General features: G+C 41.8%; 1 protein-coding gene across 8 annotated transcripts in view; it reads right to left on the reverse strand.

Annotated features, from left to right (window-relative positions):
- The window catches only part of SPIN1 (spindlin 1), a 109,955-nt gene that overhangs the window by 20,144 nt on the left and 63,853 nt on the right, over positions 1–25,958 (reverse strand). For 7 of the 8 annotated variants that reach the window (XM_080670358.1, XM_080670359.1, XM_080670361.1 and 4 more), the window contains one exon: positions 9,387–9,435. In XM_080670358.1, coding sequence (XP_080526484.1) covers positions 9,387–9,435 — 49 coding nt within the window. Of the gene's footprint in view, positions 1–9,386; positions 9,436–10,708; positions 10,872–25,958 lie in introns of all 8 variants that reach the window. The other variant, XM_080670360.1, reaches the window with a different exon arrangement.

Consider the following 25,958-nt stretch of genomic DNA (forward strand, 5'->3'; position numbering starts at 1 on the left):
TGCTATGATTCCTCCATTTTTTGAAGTTTCAAATTATAATAATTAGTGTTTACATTCTTCTTGTTAAAATGTTTGAAATGAATAAAACTATTGAAATAATAATAAAAAAAAAAGACCGTACCCTTTTATGTAATGATGTTTACTTTGAATTTATATTAGTTCACACAAACACTCCATCCATGCTTTTGTTCCGGCCCTCCGGTCCAGTTTAAGAACCCATTGTGGCCCTCGAGTCAAAAAGTTTGCCCACCCCTGGTCTAGTGTCAATACCCACTTTTTGGAGGTTTTCTTTTTCAACTCAAAAAGTGGCTGAGAGTTTCTCAGCTCTACTTAGTTTTTATATGAATCTGTCCCCATTTGCTTTGTATCTTTCAGAAGTTTCTCAGTGTTCTGGTCTGCTGATAAAATGACCTTTTTATATTAATGATAACAAAAACTTGCAAATTTTGAGGAGTTATTTTAACGAAAATTATTATCTATCTGCTCATTGAATAGATACAACCCTTTTGGTAAACAACTTGGCACTCTGCTGTTCCAGTGATTCAACATCTAGGAAATCAAAAGAAAATAACGAGCACAAAGATATAGCTAGTGATGTTTTGGGCAAGTGTTCATAATAGGGGAAACTGAAAATAAAAAATGTTCAACAGGGCTGACTGATTCAATAAATAAGAGTGTATCTTTAAAATGAAATAACTACATAGCTATTAAAATCATAGAAAAGGATTTAAAGACAAATACCTACAAATGAAGAAAATGTGAAAAACTTTTTACACACAACTATCCATTCAGATATGTAGAAAAGACTTTTAAAATATGCATTAAATTATTAACAGCTGCAATCCCTAGATAATGGCACTAGTAAAACTTTCACACTAGAAAGTTAAAAATTATATATTAATCAAGTCCTTACATTTTATTTTAATTGTTAATTTAGATTTTTTAAGCAACAAAAAAAAATTAAAGCTCACTTTGGTTGAAATGGTCTCTATAGAAGCAAACAACAGAACATGTCAGACTACGGGAAGAAAGTGTGAAAAGGACACAAGCACACTTTGGTCACCTCTAGACCATGCAATCTAAGAACAGCACAAGCAGAAATGTGAGATTAAGTATTTAAAGTAACTTTTTCATTTAAAATGGGGGCTTCTTGAATATGGTGATTTTGATTTATGTTCCTTTTGATATATATATACACTAAAGGACCGGTGCACGTGCATCGGTGTGGTCCTCAGCCTGGCCTGTGGGGATCGGGCTGAAACCAGCTCTCTGACATCCTGAGGGGTCCCAGATTGCAAGAGGGTGGTTCTCAGGTGACGCACCCCGGAATCGGGCTCCCGCCTCTCTGGTTCCGGGTGCATCACCCAAGAACCGCAGCTGCCAAGTGACTGCAGCTCGGCAGCTCCTGCGTTGAGCATCTGCCCCCTGGTGGTCAGTGAGCGTCATAGCTACTAGCTGGTCGGTCACTTAGGCTTTTAGATAGCTAGATAGATAGGTAGATTTTTAACAGCCCTTAATCTCTTGTACTTTTCCTGGGAAAGAGTCTAAAATGTTCTTAACTATCACCCACCAGGTAGTCAACAGACAAACAGCAATACTGTATACAGGCACCAATACACTACTTCATTCAACCGAAGTCATCTGAAATTACAGCTAGGTGCAAATAACAGTTCAAGTATAAAAGTAGAGAAACCAGAGTTAAACGGTGGTCATCATTTTCCTGTTTCTTGAGGCAAATTATTCAGGGGGAAAAATAATAAAGAGATTGGACAGTATGTGGCTTCATTAAGGATGATATCTGTCCTGATGGTTAAAAAGAGCATTTCTTATAATTTCCAAGGGAGTAAGTGGTAACCAAGTACACAGCGTCTTACCACCTGTCATTGCTACAACTGTGTGTACTAATTCCCACACAACTTGACTTAGTTCTCTAATGTGCCTAAGCCAGTGGTCGGCAAACTGCGGCTCGCGAGCCACATGCGGCTCTTTGGTTCCTTGAGTGTGGCTCTTCCACAAAATACCACGGCCTGGGCGAGTCTATTTTGAAGAAGTGGCGTTAGAAGAAGTTTAAGTTTAAAAAATTTGGCTCTCAAAAGAAATTTCAATCGTTGTACTGTTGATATTTGGCTCTGTTGACTAATGAGTTTGCCGACCACTGGCCTAAGCTATCAGCCCTGTTAGGCCACTGCTTCTCACACTCCAGCATGCTTCCTATCACTTGCAGGTGTGGAGGGGGATCAAAGGCTCAAGCAAGCTCCAAGTGCTGCTGCACCTGCTAATCCAGCACCACACCTTAAGTAATGCTGATTCAGAACGACTCTAATTTCTATCACCCATGTTCCTAAAAGGGTAAACTGAGAGTGTAGGAGACATTTATGTACTTTGCTCAATACTTTAAATAAGTTCTGAAAGTAACATTCTAATTTGTCCTTAAAAAGAGAAATCCAGTGTTGAAAGAACTTTCATCTACCGTGTTTCCCCGAAAATAAAACATCCTCCGAAAATAAGACCCACTTACAGGTTTCCTTCTGAGTGAAATATAAGACATCCCCCGAAAATAGGGCCCCCAGGCTCTGTCTCAGAATGAAAATTTACCGTAAACTGGTCGCTAGGGCCGCCCCAACTGGCGTCTAGCAACCAGTGACGTTACGCGGAGTCCTGACGTCACTGCTGTGTGGAGACGGAGCGGAGGTCGGAGTGAGCGGTGAGCGCGGGGCGGGAGAGAGGAGGAGACTTTCGCAGATGCGTGTAGAAGAACAGGAGGATTGGAGCGGACGGGATGCGGCGAAGGTGGTGAGTGCTGGTCTGTCTCTGGTGATACTACCTGATGCTCGCGGCCGCCTTCATGATGACTGAAGGTTCTCAGTCAGTGGCAGACCCTGCTCCAGCCCAGATCCAGGCCCCAGGAAGGCCAGTGACAGTCCCCAGGCAGGCCCCAGGGGGTAAATGTCTGATAAAGGGGTAGGGGGGATGTCTGGTGAAGGTGTTCAGTGGCACAGGGGTGGGGGGAGGGGGAATCACTTAAAATGACACAGGAGGATCAGAGGGGGCAATCAAAATGACACAGGAGGATCAAAAGGGGTTACTAAAATGGTAATCCCCCCTCTGATTCTCCTGTGCCATTTTGATTCTCCCCTCTGATCCCCCCTGTGTCATTTTGAGTGATCCCCCTCCTCCCACCTTGATACCCCAATTCCTTTTTTTTTACCCCTACAGTAGAAATGAGCGCAAAAAGAAAAAGCTACTCCGTGGAGTACAAGAAAGGAATCGTGGAAGACTCTTGGGGCCAAAATCTTACTGCTTTCTGCAAAGAGAAGATGTTGAGTATCCGATTGGTCCGAAAATGGCGAGCAGAGTATGGTAACCTCATTGAACAAGTGGACAAGGGAAATGCTAAAAAGTGCAAGTGTGGATCAGGTTGGCAACCATTATTTTCCAAGCTGGAAGACCTAATCTGTGAATGGGTTGTTGACAGGAGAGCAAAGGCTTTGGTTGTGAATAGGGCTCAGATTCAAGAATTTGCCCTTGCAATGGCACCACAGTTTGACATAGCCCCCAAAGACTTCAAAGCATCACAACACTGGCTGGATAATTTCCTTCAGCGAAGTGAACTGTCTTTAAGAAGATCTACAACATTGTTTAGGTTGGAAGATACTCAAGTTATTAAGCGAGCACTTGCATTCAAGTCCTTTATTGATGATGCTGACTTCTCTAAATACAATCTTTCCAACATGATTGCTATGGATGAAACTGCAGTGTTTATGGGCCAATCATCTCAAACAACAATTGAACAGCGGGGTGCCTCCTTAGCGCACATTCCCTCCACTGCTTACGAAAGTGCACGTGTTTCCTGTATTTTGGCAATTCGTCTGGATGGCACTAAAATCCCACCTTTAATCATTTCTAAGGGCAAGAAGGAAAAGATTGAACGTGATTTGGGCGTTTTTATTCTCGAAACTGAAAAAGCCTGGGCCACACAAGCAGTTATAAGGAGGTGGGTCGATTTAATGCTGCCGCTTGTTATGCGAGGGAGCCAAAGAGGTCTGCTGGTCTGGGATGCAGCCAGAACTCACCACGCTAAAGACATGAAGACATTTCTTCACGAAAGAAAAATAGATCAGATAATGATTCCCGCAGGAATGACGGCCTATCTCCAGACTCTTGATATTGCAATAAACAAGCCATTCAAAGACAATTTGCACATGGAAATTAATGACTACGTTGAAAATAGAATGGAGAGAAATCAGCGTGGAAACTTTGTGAAACCTCAACTGCAAGAAGTTGTAAGTTGGGTGAATTCAAGGGAGAAAATCACTGACAGTTGCATTGCAAATGCACTGCGAGCAGGCTACCTTGACAAGAAGTACTCATTTAAAGACAGTGCTATTGCTAAACATGAGAGATTTGGTCCACTGATTCTGAAAGAAATGGAGTCACAAGACATTCACCAGGAAATTCAGGAATTGGATTGTTATGATGATGTTCCAGAAGATGATGACATGATTGTCATTGAATAAATGAGTAAATTCTTGATACTGTAGGATTCACAGTTTGTCTGGTTTGTGTTGACAACTACCGTACTACCGTACCGTATACAGGTAATAAATTTCCTTTATTTTCATTTAACAATAAATGTGTACCGTATTCTTCTTCATGGAAAAATAAGACATCCCCTGAAAATAAGACCTAGCGTGTCTTTGGGGGCAAAAATTAATATAAGACACTGTCTTATTTTCGGGGAAACAGAGTAGACTCCCTTAATGATTTAAATGAACAACTATTCCTCATTAGTTAAATATCTTATTTTGGTAGCCAATATTTAAGGGCGCCATAGTTTCTTTAATTAAAAATTTTCAATTATCACAATTCTCTGAGTTATACCTATTACACACTATGTACTTTATTATATAAACTAGGGGCCCAGTGCACAAATTTGTGCACCTTGAAAGGAACTGTGAGCTGTGAGGCTGTGGTGGGCACAGGGGCGGGTCTCAGCCCATCCTCTGCGCCCCCGCCTGGCCCCTCCCACCGCGGCCCCCAGTCCCATCTACCAGGAGCCCTGCTCCCGCCACCGGCACTCCCATGCGCTGACAGCACAGAGCAATTTGGGCCGGTGCCAGCAGCAGTTGCAAGCAGTGGCTGCTGCCCCAATCGCTTCTCAGGAGCAGGGGGAGGTGGAGAAGCCCTCGGGGCGATCGGGGCCTACAGCCACTGCTCGCACCTGCTGATTGCACTGAGTGAATGGGACTGACACTGGGCACCGGCAGCAGGTGCAAGCGGCGGCTTTGGTGCCAGCAGCGGGTGTGAGCAGGGCCATCGCCGACAGCAGGTATGAGAGGTAGTTGCCGGCCCCAATCACCCCTCAGGAGCAGGGCGAGGTGGAGAAGCCCTGAGGGGCAATCAGGGCCAACAGCCGCCTCTCGCACCCGCTGACAGCACTGAGTGATCGGGGCCAGTATCAGGAGCCGGGAGCGGGTGCGAGCGGCGGCTCCGGTGCCACCAGCGGTGGGTGCTAGCAGGGCTGGCATGGGCACCAGGTGCCAGCACCAGGTGGGACTGCGGCACATGGGAGCAAAGAATTTTCAGTAACCACCAGAGGCTCGCCCTGATGACAGTGACCGGCGCCCTGTCTTGATCTGGCGCCCCCACTCACCTGCTCCACCATCCTGCTGTGGCCAATGCCCGCCATGTTCCGCGCCCCCCCCCCCTCCCCCCGGTGTTCAGCACACATTCTTGCGACTGGTTGTTCCACCATTCAGTCTATTTGCATATTAGGGTTTTATATATATATATATATATATATATATATATATATATATATATATATATATATATATATATATTACTGACACTCTTTCCTTATTCTATTTAGTACTGTGATATAAAAGCAGTTCCCTTACTCTGTTCCAGCAGATTTCAGAAGGAAATATTGATTAAATCAAAACAATGGTCTTTGGCAAGATATATATCAGCAAGTAGAGAGGGGAAAAGCCTGCTTTTCTGATTGCCTGTTGCTTGATAAAAATTCTATACTAATATTATCATTCCCAGCTTCGAGTGACAAATATAAAAAAATAGGAGAAAGAAGTCAAGTGTTCCATCCTAATCCTTAGGGTTTCTTTCATTATTTTGTCTACACAGTGTACCTGAAAACACCTGAGATGTCCAAGTGCCCCAAGGGTCTTCCACAGGGCTATTCGCTTTCACTGGTGTGAATAACAGAGTATTCACTTTCACTGGTATAACCGAGGTATTGCAAGTTGACTGAAAAGTATTACATGTTTTGACCAATTTAAAATTGTCAGCACCATGGTTTAAACACTTGCTCTAACAGTTATCTAGTCTGTTTATGACTGAAATAACACATTTTTCAGAGATGAGACAACAAAACATGTTCGGGAAATATAGGTGGTAATGAACCTGAGTTCTAGAATCAGACTGTCCTGTTTCTGAATCTTAGCTCAGTCACTTCTTAGTTGTATGACCTTGGTCAAATAACAGAACCTCTATATACATAGAGGGGTGCATGGTTCCAACTTGAGAGGGATGCCATGAAAACTACAAGAAACTATAGTAGGTATATGGGGAGGAGGACTATGATGACAATCTTTGTCAATGACTAGTATTATGTCTTAAAGAAAAACATTCCCTGGAAATAGAGGTCAAATTAGTGTACAACAGTAACAGCTCCTGTCCATTTTCCAGATATACGTTAGTAGCAAACAGACCAAAGCGCCCAGTTATACTTTCCAACAGTGCCCTGAAATGGAAACCTATCCACTATTCAAATTAGGGAAGAAACAAAGAGACTTACATTTGAAAACTGAAACAAAGAACCTCTATAGCTAAATTCACCTTAGTCTCCCCAACTATAGTACTTTCCCTTCAGGATGTCCTTTCCAAGCAAATGCATTTCCCAAACAACCTCCTAGAAAGTCAGGAAAGGCTTGTCCCCAAAATGTAGCGTAGTGAGGGGTCTGGCCTGCAGGAAGGCACATGTAACTGTTTCTATTTACTTTAAAAACAAAAACAAGACCCAGCTACATAAGGTTTCTGGGTGCCGAGGCACTGCTCTAAGTACCTCAGACCGGATTCCCTGAACCCCCGGGCACCCATGGGACAGGAACTGCTGTGCTCAGAACAATGACTCTGCTGCACTCCTCTGCTGTGCGCCCCTGTGACTCTCCCTCAAGCAAGCAGAGGCGCGTGTACAGGGGATTATTGCTCAGACCCCCTATGCTAACATGTGCCACGAGACAGACCTGGCTGCCAAAGAAGAGCCACAGTGTGGCAGGCAAGGGGAGAGTGAGGCTCCAGCTCTGCTTTTCTACGAACATTCCATCTGCAGAAAAGCCTCTATGCTAAAGCTGAAAACCCATGATTCTAATCCAACACTGACTTTAACCATGAGTAAACGGAGCGCCAGGCAGACAAAGCAGCCTGCTGAGCCCGCCACTGCGCAGCCCTGGTTCCCACTGCAAAGCCAGCCAGCTTCCCAGCAGGGAGCTCTCCACCAGCATGGCCCCGCCCACCACTCCAAAGCTAGTAACTGCCACCATTGGTGAAATGGGGAATTTTTGTTTAGGTCCTTGTTTCTGTTCCACCCACCTTCATATTTGCATTGAGATAAGAAAAACAGGAAAATTTTAATGTTTCCTTACATTTCAACTTCTCCCTTTTGCTACAGAGTAGCATGTTCAGGCTTCTTCTAGTGTGTGAGACAAGTACATCTCCTAATAAAGCACTGGCTAGAGTTCCCCATGTCACAGAACACGCAGGACCAAAGATCCTTTGAACTTGTACACCTATGATTTGCAAAAACCTAATAGTATATGTTAATTCCTTGTGCTTTAAGGGAAAAAGGTAAATAGTATATCAAAGCCATGAGTTAATAAGCATAGCTTAGGATGAGGCAAATGAAATCTCTCTCACACAAAATGCATTCCTAACAGGCCAAGATCTCAGATCCACGAATGCCTCTATCTGGAAATATGTAAAAATGGATAAAACAGAATGTACACTACATTCTCAAAGGCATTTACTTTAACCTAAGTAGCAAAATCTGTTTTACATGAACTGTTCTGGTTTTGCAAAGTTAATGTGTAATTTCTTTTATTCCCCACTGTATTTAAGTTTTTATCATCACCTTCTATTATGCCAAGAAATGGTTTACCATTTGTGGTAATAATATGATGCTGATGGAGATATATGACACCAGTTATCAGATCACTGGATATGGCAGAGCCATGAGAGTAATGGGAAATACAATGAAATTTAGAAGAACTTTATCAAACCTCAGGGACACAAGAGCATACTTACCTTCACATTTTTTAACTTCCCAGGTCATTTCATGAACTGAATATAACCAACATTTACATTATGTACTCACATGTTCATTTAAATGGACAGGTTTGCTTTAATCACCAATAATTACTGAAAGGAATTTTTTCATGCAGACCTTCCACAATAGCCCAGAGGCCTCTTGCATTCTTCAACCACTATGGCAGTGACCAAAGGTATAACCCTTTCAATAGGAATAATTTGGAAACCACTGCTATGAGAGGCTCCGGAGGTGCAGGGGTCAAGGAATCTATGATTAAGACTTATACTATCAGAACTGATTTGTTAGAGCAGTTTCCATGATGTAGTAGCAGCCGCCAGCGGATACTTGTGAAATCTATTGAATATAATATAATATAATAGAGGTGGATAGTATTATTTAAGATAATAGTCTCTCAAATTTCTCCTTGGACATAATTATATTACACACAAAAAACAATTTTGAGGGAGAAAAAGTGGCTTCAGTAGTCTGGTACCTATAGAATTTAGGATTTATAACACATTTGTCACTAAAAATACATGGCTATTTAATTAGCTTTCAATATACATATGCTTTCTCTAAATTACAAGCTCTTCATTCATCTGAAAATGTTATAAAGCAGTGAGTGTGCCAGGGAGTGTGCTAGCCAGGCCCTCAAGCATGAGCTATGTTTTGTCCAGCACCAGACCCAAGACCCAACCTGCAGGCCAAAAGTACAGCCCTTCTAAAGAGGGTCACGACAACCTGCCACCAGTGATGCCTCTCCCACCAGTCCAGCTCCCATCAAGCTGGAGGGGAAATCAGAGCCCAGAGGCTTTTAAAGGTTGGAAGGAGAGACCTAGGCACCCTTAGGCCAGGCCAAGGCCAAGGCCAAGGCCAAGGGCGTGGTCAGGGATATAATCCACTCCATGATTCAGTGTGCAGTAAGGTTATGTGAGGCTGGCTGCTGTGGGCCAAGACAAGACCTCCTTACTACACGAGAGAGGGCCTCACATGACTGACCTCATACCCCACATAACCAAAGGCCACAGCCTGCTATTTAAAAGCAAGTTTCAGAATTGCTTACTTGTGGGATGTCCTTTTCTTCATCATGCTTGCAGATACACCAGCATGGCCTAAAAGAGAAGTGAGTATAAGTCAATGAAAATCAGATAAAAAAATAGTTCAAACGCAAGAAAAAAATTAACTTTGAAAACTACGACATAAAGCATGAAATGAAAATAAACTGTAGATGGCCAATATATGAGAAAGCCATTCATTTACTGAACTTTCAAAAAGGAGATGTAAGGAATTGAGAAGATAAAATGATGAACAACAGTTCATCTCCCCAAATTAGCCATAAAACACAAACCAAAGTCATGTGGGCAAGAAAATATAATCAAATAAAAGTGACAATCCTAGCCATAAAGTACTAAAAGTTACAGAATTTGTCTTCCTGCCACACAACAACTAAAAATCAGGACAGAAGATATGAAACACCTGGACCCAGATATTGAAAGAATATAGGACCAGAGAGCAGAAAGCCAGGGAGAGTCCCACACCAAGCTGGGCTCCATTCCAAACAATTGTGGGTGGTGCTATATGAAACCAAGAAAAGCACTGTGGTTTTCCTACCTTGAGAGTCAGGCTGGAGCTGGGGAAGGTGAGGTGGCTGGGAGTTATGGGCACAGTGCTAGCAATGAGATCTCAGCGGGGGCTCCAAACATGGTGGGGTAGGGTGGGAGGGTAAGGGCCTTAGGATACTAACCTGTGCCCTGGGCAGTTTTACTCAGTGTTTAGAGTACTGGCCTGTGGACCCAAAGGTCTCGGGTTCAATGTCCGGTCAAGGGCATATACCTCGGTTGCAGGCTCAGCCCTGACTGGAATGCGTGGTGGAGGCAACCAATCGATGTGTCTCTCTCACATCGATGTTTCTCTCTTCCCCCTCCTCCCTTCCTACTCTCTTAAAAAAAAGAAATCAATGGGATAAATATCCTCGGGCGAGGATTAAAAAAAGAAAGAAGAAGAAAGATATTAACTTGCAAAGGCATGAAGGTTGTTGTTCAAAAGTCCATCTGTCTGCATCTCTGAACACTTGGAGCAGTCAGTAAAAAACAAAAAAAGGTGCCCCTTAACAGGAAGTCTGTAGAAGCCCTAAGAAAAAGAGTTGCTAGAGATCCATCCTTCGAAAACAAACTCCAGTATTAACCAACAGACGACAACAAAAACTGAACACTCCACAACAAATTTCAAAGGTCTAATGCCCTAGGCAAAAACTACTAGACAGACAAGAGAGTGGCAAACTGTAACCATTTAACCAAGCAGGTTATTACCAAAATAGTGTAATTAGGGGGCAAAGAGGTGAAAAGAACTATAATAAATATGCTCAGATATCTAAAAGATACAAACACTTGCTCTGGCTGGTGTGGGTCAGTTAACTGGATGTCATCCCATGCACTGAAAGGATGCCCGTTTGTTTCCCAGTCAGGGCACATGCCCGGGTTGTGGGCTCGATCCCTGGGGCGAGTAGGAGACAGCCGATTGATGTTTCTCTTTCACTTGATGTCTCTCTCTAAAATTTAATAAAAAATATTTTTTAATGAAAAAATACAAAACACAAACACTAGAAAAATAGCAGGGAAAAATAAAACTGGGAAAAAATACATGATCTGAAATTTTAAAAAATTACTGAATGTGATTAATAGATTAGACTCCACAGATAAAAAGTATCCAAAATGGAACAACACCAACAAAAAACAACTGGGAAAATGAATAGCCTTAGTGATCTGTTGGACACATAACATAAATGAAATTGGACTTCACGAAAGAGAGGACAGAGGGGTAAACGAAAAAACAAATCTGAAACATATAACGGCAGAAATTTTCCAGATGTGGTAAGTATACCAGTACAGCCGTACAGCTTACAAGATCAACATAACCAAAGATAAAAAAAAACAACAAGGAAACCCATGCCAAGGCACATCCTAATCAAATTTCTGAAAACCACCAACAAAGTATTTTTAAAACTGCCAAAGAATAATAGATATTAAAAATAGAGAAACAGAAAATACTAATTCCAGATTTGTTGTCAGAAACCAGGTCAGCCAGAAGACAGTGCACTAAATCTTTAAGGTGCTGCTGAAAAAAACAGCATCCTACCTGTGAACTCAGCATACCATATTCAGCAAATACCTTTCAACCCCCAGCATTGATAACACATTAAAGGGACATAGGTAAATGCACCAAGTAAGAGATCATATTAAAAAGAGATAATTAATATCAGACAAATTAACTTCAGGTTATTTCAAAATGATAAAAAGGGTCAGCCCTGGCTGGTGGTTCAGTGGTTAGGGCAGTAGCCCACGCACAGAAGGGTCTCGCAGGTTCAATCCCCACCCTGGTCGAGGAGCATGCGGGAGGCAAAAACCGTTGTCTCTCACATCGATGTTTCTTTCCCTCTCTCCCTTCTACTCTCTCTAGAAAATCAATAGAAAAAATATCCTTGGGTGAGGATTAACAACAATAAAAAATGATAAAAGGGTCAATTATTCAAGAAGCCATAACAATTTTAATGTGTTTAGAACCTAATTACAAACTACTGAAATACATAAGGTAAAAAATGACAAAATTTACAAAAAAGTTGACATGCCATACTTAGAGAGTTAAACTCTTTCATCCCAGTAATTAATATAATAATGAGTAGAAAATCAGAAAGGATATAGAAGACATGAACATCACAAGCATTCAACTTCACATTTGAATTAGTTAGTTGACATTTATAGGTACTAACCCAATAATGGCAAAATACTCATTTCCCCCCCCAAGCTCACATGGGACATTAACTCAGATGCACCATATGCTACTCATAATGCAAACTCTCAATACATACATTATAACAACTTGAAATCATATGAAGTTTGTTCTTTGACCACATCAGAATTAAACTAGAAATTTGGAAAGACCCCAGGGTTGAAAATTAATCTTCTAAAAAAATCCATGGCTCAACCACAAAATCAATGAAAATTCAAATATTCTGAATTTAAAAAAAATGAAAACACAATCTATCCAATCTGTGGAATATAGCAAAAGCAGTACTTACTATATAGACCAAAATTTACACTAAGTATCAACAATACAAATAAAACAAAGGACTTTTCACCATAAACTCCCCTGGGTGGAGGAGGAAGGCTTCTGAGTTATTTCTCTCCTTGATTTAGATTAAGGTGACCATTTGCAAACAAAAATTTCTGTACTACTGTTATATTTACAATTTTAAAAAGTTAACTGAAAAAGAAGATAGATGGCCAATTGGTCTATGTACGACTGTCTTAGTTCACAGATAAAGATGGTGAGCCTTGACCCTGGGCTGATAGAGCCATGCTCACCCACTTTCACCCTGCATGTCTTCATGCATGCAAAGAAGTGGGCAGCCCATGGGTGAAGATACGACACAGAATGGATGGAGGGCAAATCTACCTGAAGCATCCCTGCATCACCTCTGGGTGTCAGCAGGTAAGAATGAGGAGATAAGAAATGCAAAAGCAAGTTCTACTACCACTGCACCAGACATCAGGATCCCCTCCCTCCCTTCCCATGCTGAACATACAAGGAAAGGGCAGCTGACTTTAGCATTTGGTGTGTCCCCAACGTTATAGACACATCCCTGTCCCTGCATCCTACAAAGCTTATCCTGGCCCCACACATCCCCCCAAGGTTGACTTTCCCGTTTAGAAGAGTAGCATGGCAGAAACAATTCTATTGATCACTCAAGAAAGGGTAAGCCATTCATAATTCATTCTTAATTCTTAGGTATGAATGGACAATGTTCAACAGTCATGTAACCTCAGTGGCAGAACTGAGAAAGATGGAAAGAAGTAGCACCACTGTTCACAAAATGGTCCAAGAACTACAAAGATTAATGGAAGAATTGGTATGCTCAAGGAACTGAAGATATTCCAGTCATAAATGGGAACAAGAGGCCATGAAAAGGGGAAACAAAAGTTCTTGAAATTAAAAAGAATAAACAGAGAGAACTTCTTGTTTCCAGTACAGTATGTTAAGACAGTGGTCGACAAACTGCGGCTCGCGAGCCACATGCGGCTCTTTGGCCCCTTGAATGTGGCTCTTCCACAAAATACCATGTGCGGGCACGTACATACAGTGCGATTGAAACTTCGTGGCCCATGTGCAGAAGTCGGTTTTCGACTCTCAAAAGAAATTTCAATCATTATACTGTTGATATTTGGCTCTGTTGACTAATGAGTTTGCTGACCACTGTGTTAAGAGCTTGGAAGTCGTTACTCTGTCCTAACAAGAGCTGAACAAGCTGAAAAATCAACAACTCTTCGTACATTGGTCACAGAAGTGAGGTCACAGAGCAAAGTGCTGATTCCAAAACTAGAAAAACAGACAAGCAAATACACAGATTCACAACTCATTCAGCAGATACCTCCAGGGAACCAGTGCTGGGGGAGGAAATCCCAAATAGTAATTGACCAACTGCTGGAGGCTCAGTGTATAAAAGTCTAAGAGTTAAAAACTCCAGGGAAATACAGTCAAGGGAGAGATGGAAGGGAGAGGGTGGTGGGAGCTCAACATTTTTGAGTTTTATCTCCAGGATCTCTCTATCAGGTTCTCACAGTGAAGATCATTGAAAAATCCCCTCCTGCTTCCAGCAGAGGGAGGGGAAAAGTACCCCCTTTGAAATATACCATAACATTCTGTTCTAAACTGGGCTTGCCCTCAAAAGAAACTATTTTATCACAGCCTAACTGAGCTGAGGACAGGGAAATATCCAGCTCTCTCTAGCCCCCATGCAGTCCTGTCTCCCATAAGGGGAAGGATACAGAGAAGCACTTGTGAAAGTCACAGCCCAGTGATACAGACTCACTGAAAGACAGAGACCTAATCACAGCACTACAGAATGTATCTCTTCCCTCTTCCCTACACCTCACCACCACCTCACTAAAGACCCATTCACTGGAGTTCCTTTACCCTGTACATAATGTCTGGCTTACAAATAATTGTTAGGCATATTAAAAGGCAAAAAGCACAATTTGAAGAGACAGAGCAGGCATCTGAAGCAGACTTAGATATGGCAAAATTGGAATTATCAGACTAGAAATTTAACATAACTATGAATAATATGGTAAAGGCTCTAATGAAAAAAGTGGACAGCATGAAGGACAGGTGAGATAAAGATTATACAAAAAAATCAAAAGGCCATGGTAGAGATCAAAAGCATCTAACAAAAATGAAGAATGTCTTTGATGACTCAGTACACTGAACATTCATGAGGAAATAATCTCTGAGCTTGAGAATATGTCAACAGAAACTTCCAAAACTCAAAAGCAAACAAAAAAGGCACAGGCGGGAAAACAAAACAAAACAAAACAAAACAATATCCAAGAACTATGGGACAGTAACAAAGAGTGTAACATATGCACAATAAAAATGCCAGAAAAACAAGAAAGGAACCAAAAAATATTTGAAGCAATAATGATTGATGATTCCCCCAAATTATCATCCGGCACCAAACCATACATCCAGGAAGCTCAGACAACACAAAGCAAGATAAATGACGAGACACCCCTTCCCCCCGCAAGCAAAAAGGAAGGACATAATATGCTTATCATATTGAAACCGCAGAAAATCAGACTTCCAGTCAAGATGGCGGAATAGGTAAACTCTGCTCACCTGCTTCCACAATCACATCAAATTTACAACGACATTACAGAACAACCATCATTGAGAACCACATGAAGACTAGCTGAACAGAAGTCCTATAACTAAAAATATATTTTTTAAAAACCACATCAAGACTGGTAGGAAGGAAGGAGACACAGAATGGGCAAGTCCAACACCCACCATCTGGTGATTAATAATCAGGAGGGGTATTCACGGCTGCAGAGGTCCCCCACCAAGAGATAGGGGTTGGAGACCTACACCACACACCAGTGCTCTGAGAAGGACTCTGCTTGACATCAGGCTGTGAAAACCAGCACAGGATGGCATGCGAGAGACTAAGTGCTGCGGGAGACTGAGACACTCCGTTCTTAAAGGGCCAGTGGACACTCACTTGCTAATAAACTCTCTCACTCTAAGCCAGGCATCCTCAAATTGCGGCCCGCCGAGGACATTTATCCGGCCGGCCGGGTGCCGCTGCCTGTCCTGCTTAGTAGCCGACTCTTCCCGGGCCCTCAGTGCGCATAGGAATTTGTTCATAGTTTGTTTTTTTTTAAACTATAGTCCGGCCCTCCAACTGTCTGAGGGACAGTGAACTGGCCCGCTGTTTAAAAAGTTTGAGGACCCCTGATCTAAGCTGTAGAGCAAGGGCAGCAGCTAAAGAAGTACCAGAGACACATGAGGAGAACCTGAATTTACTAACTTTAGGTAAGGGCTGGAGGGTCAGGGGTCAGGGCAACTCTCTAGGGAGGGGAAGAGAATGAAAGTGCTGGCAGGCCACACTTTCATTCCCTTACTGAGCTCTCCTTCCTCCCAACCAGCCCAGTGCAAGGGAGAAGCAAATCTACTCTGGATTAACCTGGCTAATACCGCTGGCCCCACCTGGTGATTCCCCAGAGACCACACCCACCCAACTCTGGCCCTAGCTTCTTCCAGTGGCTTTTCCACACCAGCAGCCCGCCTGGACTTGTGCTGTAGACTTGTGCTACAGACTTTCCCAAAATTCAAGATCCACAAACCACAAACAAGCAGCAGCCGGCCTCAGCATGCCTTACAGTTAGTTCTTGCTAAACGGACCCAAGCTGAGCACAGGTGGCAACTGGTCTCAACTTGCATGGTAACTCCCATTAGCTGACCCCAAGCCTGGAATAAGCAGCAACCAGTCTTGAACTGGAACACAGCTTCAATAAAGCGACAAGTCCAGCACAAGTGGCAGCAATCCTCAGCTAGCATCATGGGGCCCACCAAAGGTTCCCAAGCCCAGCACCAGTGGCTGCTGGCTTCAGTTTACAACATAGCACAGCACAATCAGCAGCTGACCTTGGCCTGCACTGGAGCCCCTCCCAAGAAGCTCCAGACCCAACACACCTGGTGGCCAGCTTCAGACCACACCAGAGCACCACACACCCAGTTTCAAAAATGCAAGGGTTGACTCAGGTGACACCAGAGCCCCACTACAGCAACTCCCACTGCATGGGGTCAGCCCCTGCACAATAGCTTGTCCTCTGTAGTCACAGTCAGCCCTCACAACCAGTCAGCCTGAGGGTCAACACAACCCACTGAGATGTCAACAGCAATTGAGGCCCAATTACTACAGGGAAGAGCACACAACCCATACAAGGGACACCCCTGGAGCACGGGGCTCAGGTGACCAGGGAGACTGTGCCACTCATTGAGCACCTACTACATAAGGCCACTCTGCCAAAACAAAGCAGGTCTTATCTACTACATAGAAACAACCACAGGAGTCAGCCAACATGAGGAAACACAAAGCATGTCCCAAATGATAGAACAAAATTTGAGAAAAATGGAAAGGGAAACCAAGCAATCTAATAGATACAGTGTTCAAAACAATGGTTATGAGAATGCTCAATGAACTATGAGGAATAGATGAACTCAGTGAGAACTTCAATAAAGAGATAGGAAGCATAAAAATGGAGATAGAAAACATTGAAAAAGTCAGAAAAAAATGCAATAACTGAAATGAAGACTATACTAGAAGGAATCAGTATTACATTAGATGAAGTAGAGGATCAAATCAGTGACTTGGAAGAAAAAGAAGCAAAAACGCTTAAAAGAAATAAAGAGAAAAAAGAATTTAACAAATGAGGAAAATTTAACAGACCTGTGGGAGAACATCCAACATACCAACATTCACATAATAGGGGTCCCAGAAGGAGAAGAGAGAAGGGATGGAATATGTATCTAAAGGAAATAATGACAGAAAACTTCCCTAACTTGGTGAAGGAAATAGACATACAAGTCCAAGAAGCAGAGAGAGCTCCAAACAAGATGAACCCAAAGTGTCACACACCAAGACACATCATAATTAAAATGCCAAAAGTTAAAGACAGAGAGATTCTTAAAAGTAACAAGAGAAAAACAGATACATACAAGGGAACTCCCATAAGACTGTATACTGATTTTCAACAGAAATTTGGCAGGGCACAAGGAAATGGCATGAACTATTCAAAGTGACTAATGGCAAAGACCTATATCCAAGGTTACTATAGCAAGGCTGTCATTTAGAATCAAATGAGAGATAGTTTCCCAGATAAGAATAAGCAAAGAATTCATCATCACTAAATCAGTATTACAAAAAATGTTAGAGGGACTTCCTTAAGTAAAAATGACCAAAAAGAGGAATAAAAAAATATAGGCCTAGGTGGTGTGACTCAATGGTTGAGTGTCACTGATTCATTTCCCGATCAGGACATATGCCTGGGTTGCAGATTTGATCCCCAGTAGGGGGCATGCAGGAGGCAGCTGATCAGTGTTTATCCCCCATGGATGTTCCCACCTCTCTATTCCTCTCCCTTCCTCTAGCTCTAAAATCAATTTTATTTTTTTTTATTTTTTCTAAAATCAATTTTAAACACACACACACACACTCATAAACAAAAGCCCTGGCTGGGGTGGCTCAGTGGTGGCTGGAGTGCCATCCCATGAACCAAAGGGTCATGCAGTTGGAAGGTATTTGCTGAATATGGTATGCTGAGTTCACAGGTAGGATGCTGTTTTTTTCAGCAGCACCTTAAAGATTTAGTGCACTGTCTTCTGGCTGACCTGGTTTCTGACAACAAATCTGGAATTAATATTTTCTGTTTCTCTATTTTTAATATCTATTATTCTTTGGCAGTTTTAAAAATACTTTGTTGGTGGTTTTCAGAAATTTGATTAGGATGTGCCTTGGCACGGTTTTCCTTGTTGTTGTTTTTTTATCTTACTTTGGTTATGTTGATCTTGTAAGCTGTATGGCTGTACTGGTATACTTACCACATCTGGAAAATTTCTGCCGTTATATGTTTCAGATTTGTTTTTTCGTTTACCCCTCTGTCCTCTCTTTCATGAAGTCCAATTTCATTTATGTTATGTGTCCAACAGATCACTGAGGCTATTCATTTTCCCAGGTTTTTTTGTTTTGTTATTGTTGTTGTTGGTGGTGTTGTTCCATTTTGGATACTTTTTATTTGTGGAGTCTAACTGCTATTAATTACATTTAGTAATTTTTTTTAAATTTTCAGATCATGTATTTTTCTTGTGGGTTCAAGTCCAGTCAGGGCATATACCCAGGTTTTGGGTTCTATCCCATTTGGGACCTGTACGAGAGGTGGCTGATTGATGTTTCTCTCTCACATAAATATTTCTCTCTCTCTCTCTCTCTTCCTCCCTCTTCCTTCCCCTCTCTTTAGAATGAATGAAAAAATATACATATATATACACACATGGAAAAAAAATTCCGACAAAGGGCAACACTTAGTAAAAGCAGTGGATTAACCAAATACAAACCTAGTACAAAGGTTGAAAGGCAAAAAGGAGGGAGGAAACCAAGATGGCAGCATAGGTAAATGTGATACACACTCCCACAACCACATCAAAATTACAACTAAAATACAGAACAAACATCATTCAGAATCACCTGAAATCTAGCTGAAAAGAAGTCCTACAACTAGAGAAATAAAGAAAGCACAATGACTGGTAGGAGGGGCAAAGGCATGATCTTCTTTTAATTAGGAAGGATATCTTGGCTGCGGAGGCCTCCTGTGAAGGAGCAAGGGGTCCCAGCCCCACACCAGACGCCCAGCCCAGGGATTCAGTGCTGGGAAGAAAAGTCCCTGTAACTTCAATCTGTAGAAACTAGCAGGGATTGTGGCTGAGTGACACAGAGGCTGACAGAGTCCCAGCAGTTCCTCTTAAAGGGCCAGCACACAGACTTAGTCAGACTCACTCCCTCTGAGCTCCAGCACTGGGGCAGCAGCCTGAAAAGATCCAGGAAATATACAGGGAGGAACTAAATTGTCTGGCATCAGGGCAAGAACTTGGGGGCAGCTATCTCCAGACAAAAGTGCTCGCAGAAGTCATTGCTCCCATTCTGAAACCTCCCTTGCCACAGAGCTGACTGACAGGCACCATATGTGAGTCTCCATCAACCTGGCTCACACTGTTTGCCCTGCCCTGGTGATTTAACACCACCACTACCACCCCCCGCCCACCCTACCCCAAAATTTGCAGCCCCACCCAAGCTGTTTGTAGCAGCTTTTTCATATGAATGGCCTGTCCTGGCTCAGGCTTCAGACTTTGCTCAAATCTCTCAAACAACCTGCAGCTGGTACCAGCGTGCTCCAAACCTATCAATAAAAGGCCCAAGACCCAGCACTAGCACCAGACTACCTTACTTCACAGCTGGGCCTCGCCTGGGCACTTCTAAACCTGATACAGATAGGAGGAAGCTGCAGGTCTCTCTGTAGTTCCTGCCAGGTGACCCCAGGCAGTGGCTAACTTTGCATCTCCCTGGAGGTCCTAGAGCCAGTGCACCTAGTGGACAGCTTCAGACCACACCAGATTACAACTCTACACATCCACAAGTGACACACTCAAGGGGCAGACTCAGTGAGCACCAAAGCCCCACTGAACCAAGTCCTGCTCCTTAGGGGTGTCTCCTGCGTAGCTGCTCTTCCCACTGTATTCCCAGCTGGTCCTCACAGCCAAAAGGCCTGGAAGTCAATCCCTCCCAGTGACACCAACAGCAATCAAGGCTCAACTACAAGACAGTGCCCACAGCCCACATAGGGGCACACATAGAGTGCCCAGCTCAGATGAAGAGAGGCTCAGCCACTGGGCCCTGTAGGACACTAGTACACAAGGCCATCTACCAAGTCCAGGAGATATAGCAGCTCTACCCAATACATAGAAACAAACACAGGGAAGCAGCCAAAATGCAGAGACCAAGAAACATGTCACAAATGAAAGAACATAAGAAATTTCAAGAAAAAGAACTACATAAAATGGAAGCAAACTATTAGATACAGAGTTCAAAACTGTGATTATAAGGATGCTCAAGAAACTTACTAGTAATGAGAGCTTCAAGGGACTTAGTGAGATGTTCAAGGATCTTAATGAGAATGCCAAAGACATGAAAAAGGACCAGCCAGAAATTAAGCATGCACTAACTGAAATAAAGAATTATTTACGGGATGCAACAGTAGAGCAGAGAATTCCAAGAATCAAATCAACAATATAGAATATGAGGAAGCATAAAACACCTAATCCAAAGAGCAAAAGAAAAAAGAATCCAAAAATATAAAGATAGTGTAAGGAGCCACTCGGGCAACTTTAAGCATACCAACATTAGCATTATGGGGTGCCAGAAGAAGAGAGAGACCAAGATATTGAGAACCTATTTGAAGAAATAATGACAGAAAACTTCCCCTACCTGGTGAAAGAAATAGACTTGCAAGTCCAGGAAGCAAAGAGAGTTCCAAAAAAGAGGAACCTAAAGAGGCACCAAGACACATCATAATTAAAATGCCAAAGGCTAAAGACAAAGAGAGAATCTTAAAAGCACCAAGAGAAAAGCACTTAGTTACCTACAAAGGAGCGCCCATAGGACTATCAGCTAATTTCTCAACAAAAATTATGCAGGCCAAAAGGGAGTGGCAAGAAATATTCAAAGTGATAAAAAGCAAGAACCTACAACCAAGATTACTCAACCCAGCAAAGCTATCCTTTAGAATTAAAGGTCAGATAAAGATCTTCTCAGAAAAGAAAAAGCTAAAGGTGTTCATTACCACCAAACCCGTATTACATGAAATGCTGAAGGGTATTCGTAAGAAATAGAAAAAGGAGAAGGATAAAAAATATGAACAATAAAATGACAATAAATACATATCTATCAACAATTGAACTTAAAAATCAAAATAAATGAACGAGGAATCTAATGAACAAAATAAATTGACAAATAAAATAGAACCAGAAGCACCCTAGCCATTTGGCTTGGTGGACAGAGCGGCAGCCTGCGACTGAAGGGTCCCAGGTTAGATTCCGGTCAAGGGCATGTGCTGGGGTTGCGGGCTTGATCCCCAGTAGGGGACTTGTAGGAGGCAGCCAATCAATGATTTTCTCTCATCATTAATGATTTTATCTCTCTCTTCCTCTCCCCTCCTCTCTGAGATCAATAAAAAAATATTTTTAAAAAATAGAACCAGAAGCATGGAAATATGAACAGACTGAGGAATCTCAGAGGGAAGGTGGGCGGGAGGAAGAGGGTAGAGGTTAACCAAAGAACTGATATGCATACTAGAGGCCCAGTGCACGTAATTCGTGAACTGGGAGGGTGTCCCTCAGTCCAGCCTGCACCCTCTCCAATCTGGGACCCCTGCGGGATCGGGCCTAAACTGGCAGTCAGACATCCCTCTCACAATCCAGGATTGCTGGCTCCTAACTGCTCACCTGCCTGCCTGCCTGATTGCCCCTAACCACTCCCCTGCCGGCCCGATCAAAACCTAACCACTCCCCTGCCGGCCCAATCGCCCCCAACTGCCCTCCCCTGCCGGCCTGGTAGCCCCTAACTGCCCTCTCCTGCAGGCCCGGTTGCACCCAACTGCCCTCCTCTGCCGGCCAACTTGTGGTGGCCATCTTGTGGCGGCCACCTTGTGATGACGTGGGGACAGCCATCTTGTGATGATGCGAGGGCAAGACACCACCTAGGCTTTTATTAGTATAGATGTGCATTACCCATAGAAATGTGCATTACCCATGGAAACAGACAATAGGGCAGTGAAGGCCTGGGGTGGGGCGGGAACCAGGTGGAGGAGGTAATGGGGGGGGGGGGGGGTGGCATCTGTAATACTCTCAACAATAAAGATTTTAAAAAGGAAAGGTAAAAGTTGGAAGACCATGGGTAATTTCAACAATAAATTAAGGTATATACATAAGCACACACAGAAAATAAGTAAAAATAATGACAAAAACATAAACATATAAAGGGTGAATAAAACTGTATTGATTTTAGAATGTATTCAAACATAGCTGGGTATATATGAAACATATGGTAACCACAAACTAAAATTCTGTAAGAGTATACAAAAGAAATAGAAAAGAATCCAAAAACAACACTACAGAAAGTCACATACATACAAAAGAGAGTAAGAAAATAAGAAAAAGAAACAGAACTACAAAAACAACCAGAAAACAATGAAATGGCAATAACTACATACCTATCAATAACTACTTTAAATGTAAATGGATTAAATGCTCCAATCAAAAGACACAGAGTGGCTGGATAGGTTAAAAAACAACAACAAACAAGACATGTACATATGCTGCTGCCTACAAGAGATCCTCTTCAGATCAAAGGTCACATACAGGATGAATGGAAGTAAAAATGATATTGCATAAAAATAGAAATGAAAAAATAAGCTGGGGTAACTACTTATTTCAGACAAAATGGACTTTAAAACAATGACTATAACAAGGGACAAAAAAGGACATTTCATAATGATAAAGAGATCAATCCAACAATTTAACTCTTGTAAACATCTACATACCCAACAGAGGAGCACATAATTACATAAAGCAATTACATACTGATGAACAGAAAGGAGGAGATTGACAAAAAATCCTATTTAATAAAGACGAAATTTGCAAATTGACCATAACTCCGAGACAAAGATGGTAGCATCCACCCACAGCCAATACGGAGGGAATATGCAAATTGACACAAACAAGGCAAGAGGCGGAAGGCGGCTCCAGGCCGGAGAGAAGGCAGAAAGGTGGCTCTGGGCTGGAGCAAAGGTGGTGCCAGCAGCCAGGGGAAGGAAGGCCTATTCTTGCACAAATCTTCGTGCATCGGGCCTCTAGTATAATAATAATAGGGGACTTTTCCATTGATATCAATAAATACATCATCAAGAAAGAAAATCAACAAGGAAACAGTGGCCTTAAATGACATATTAGGCCAAATGGATTTAATTGATATATTTAGGACATTTCACCCAAAAGCAAAACATACATTCTTTTCAAGTGCACATGGAACATTTTCCAGGACAGACCACATATTTGGCTACAGAACAAGTCTCAATAAATTTAAAGAGACTGAAGTCACATCAAGAACATTCTTTCATCACAATGGTATGAAACTAGAAATCCATTACAAGAAGAAAACTAAAAACACAATGACCCAAAAATCAATGGGATACAGCCAAAGGGTCCTGAGAAGGAAATTTATAGTAATACAGGCCTACCTCAAGAAACAAAAAAATTCTCAAATATTCTACCTAAACTTTCACCTAAAGGAGCTAGACAAAGAACTTTAAAACCTAAAAGTGAGTAGAAGGAACAAAATAATTTTAGGGTAGAAGTAAATGCAATAGTCTAAATAAACAAACAAAACAAAAAAAGGTCAAGGAAACCAAGAGGAGGTTCTTTGAAAAGATGAACAGCATTGATAAACCTTTAACCAAACTCATCTAGAAAAAAAAGAGGGGGCCCAAATAAATAAAATCATAAATGAAGAAAAGTGACAACAAACATCACAAAAAAAAAAGCAAAGGGTTATAAGGTAATACTATAAACAATTATATATGCCAACAAAATGAACAACCTGAAAGAAATGGATAAATTCCTAGAAACATACAATCTTCCAAGACTGAGTCAAGAAGAAAGAAAAAAACTGAACAGACCAATAACTAATAGCAGAATCACATAAGTAGCGATGGACGTAGACAACAGGGGGTGAGGGTGAGGACAAGACTGGGGGTTTGGGGGAACAATGGGGTGATAAGGACACATTTGTAATACCTTAATCAATAAAGAAAAAAAAAAATCACATAAGTATTCAAAAACACTTCCCAACAAACAAAATTCCTGAACCAGATGGCTTCACAGGTGAATTTTACCAAACATTGAAATAAAAATTAATACCTATCTTCCTCAAACTGTTCCAAAAAACTGAACAGTGAAAGCTCCAAAATTCACTTTGAGGCCCACATTACCCTGATACCAAAACTAGACAAAAACACTACAAAAAATAAATTATAGGCCAATATCCCTGATGAACACAGATGCAAAAATCCTCAACAAAGTATTAGCAAAGCAAATGCACAATTAATTAAAAAGATAGCCATTCTATCAAGTGGGATTTATTCCTGGGATGAAAGGCTGGTTCAATATCCACAAATCAATTAGTATGATACACCACAGAAACAAAATGAAGAATAAAAATCTTATCAAAAGAAAGCATCTTCTTTAAGAAAAGAAAGGGAAAAGAAAAAAGAAAAGGAACAAGACAGAGTTGTCCACTTTCACCACCTTTATTCAACACAGTAATGGAAGTCCTAGTCATAGAAATCAAACAAGAAAAAGATACAAAAGGCATTGAAATTGGAAAGGAAGAAGTAAAACTTCTTCAGATGACATGATTCTATATATAGGGAACCCTAAAGAATCCACCCAAAGAAACCTATTAGAACTAATAAATTAATTCAGTGAAGAATATAAAATTAATATTCAGAAATCAGTTGCCTCTTTATATACTAGTAACAACAATATTAGAAGGAGAAATTCAGAAACCAATTGTGCTCATAGATGGGAAGAATTAACATCATTAAAATGGCCGTACTAACCAAAGCAATCGATCAGTTTCAATGCCATCCCTATCAAAATACCAATGGCACTAGCCAGCTTGGATCAGTGGACAGAGCATTAGCCTGCGGAATGAAGAGTCCCAGATTCAATTCTGGCCGAGGGCACATGCCTGGATTGTAGGGGGCGTGCGGGAGGCAGCCAATCGGTGATCGTCTCTCATCATTGATGTTTCTATCTTTCTCCCTTCCTTTCTGAAATCAGTAAAGAAATAATAATAAAAAAATATATACCAATGGCATTTTCACAGAACTAGAACAAATAATACTAAAATTTATATGGAACCTCAAAAGACCTTGAATAACCTAAGCAATCTTGAGAAAGAAGGACAAAGTTGGATATCATGCTACCTGTTATTAAACTATATTATAAGTCTACAGTAATAAAAATAGCATGGTACTAGCATAAAAACAGACACACAGATCAACGGAACAGAATAGCCCAGAAATAAACCCACACTTACATGGTCAGTAATCTATGGCAATGGAGGCAAGAAAATACAATGGGGTTAAGATTAGTCTCTCCAACAAATGGTATTGGGAAAACTGGACAAATACGTGCAAAAAAAATAAATAAATAAACTAGATCACTTTCTTACAACATATACAAGGATAAACTAAAAATGGAATAAAGACATCAATGTAATACCTAAAACCATAGAACTCCTTGAAGAAAACATAGGCAGTAAACTCTTTGCCATCGCTCTTTGCAGTATTTTTTAAATATGTTTCCTCAGGTAAGGGAAACAAAAGAAAAAATAAACTAAAAAAGTTTTTGCAGAAAAAAAAAATGGCGGCGGAATAGAGAGATGTATCCGGAGCCTTGTCCTGGAGTAGACAGAAAGAACAGCTGAGGGTCGCACGAGGAGTGTTTGTTAGTGAGTTGAGGGACAGCTATACTCCAGGAGAAGGTGGGGGACTGCTGGACGGGGCTCCCCTGACAGGGCAGCCCCCACTGCTGCTGGGTTCCCTCCCAGAGCCACTGGCTTGGACGCGGAGACTGTGCCATCTTGAAGGGTAAAGTGGATGTTATCGGAAGCCTGAAAATCTACAAC

The sequence above is a fragment of the Plecotus auritus genome, assembly GCF_963455305.1.
Source record: "Plecotus auritus genome assembly, chromosome: 5".
NCBI lineage: Eukaryota > Metazoa > Chordata > Mammalia > Chiroptera > Vespertilionidae > Plecotus > Plecotus auritus.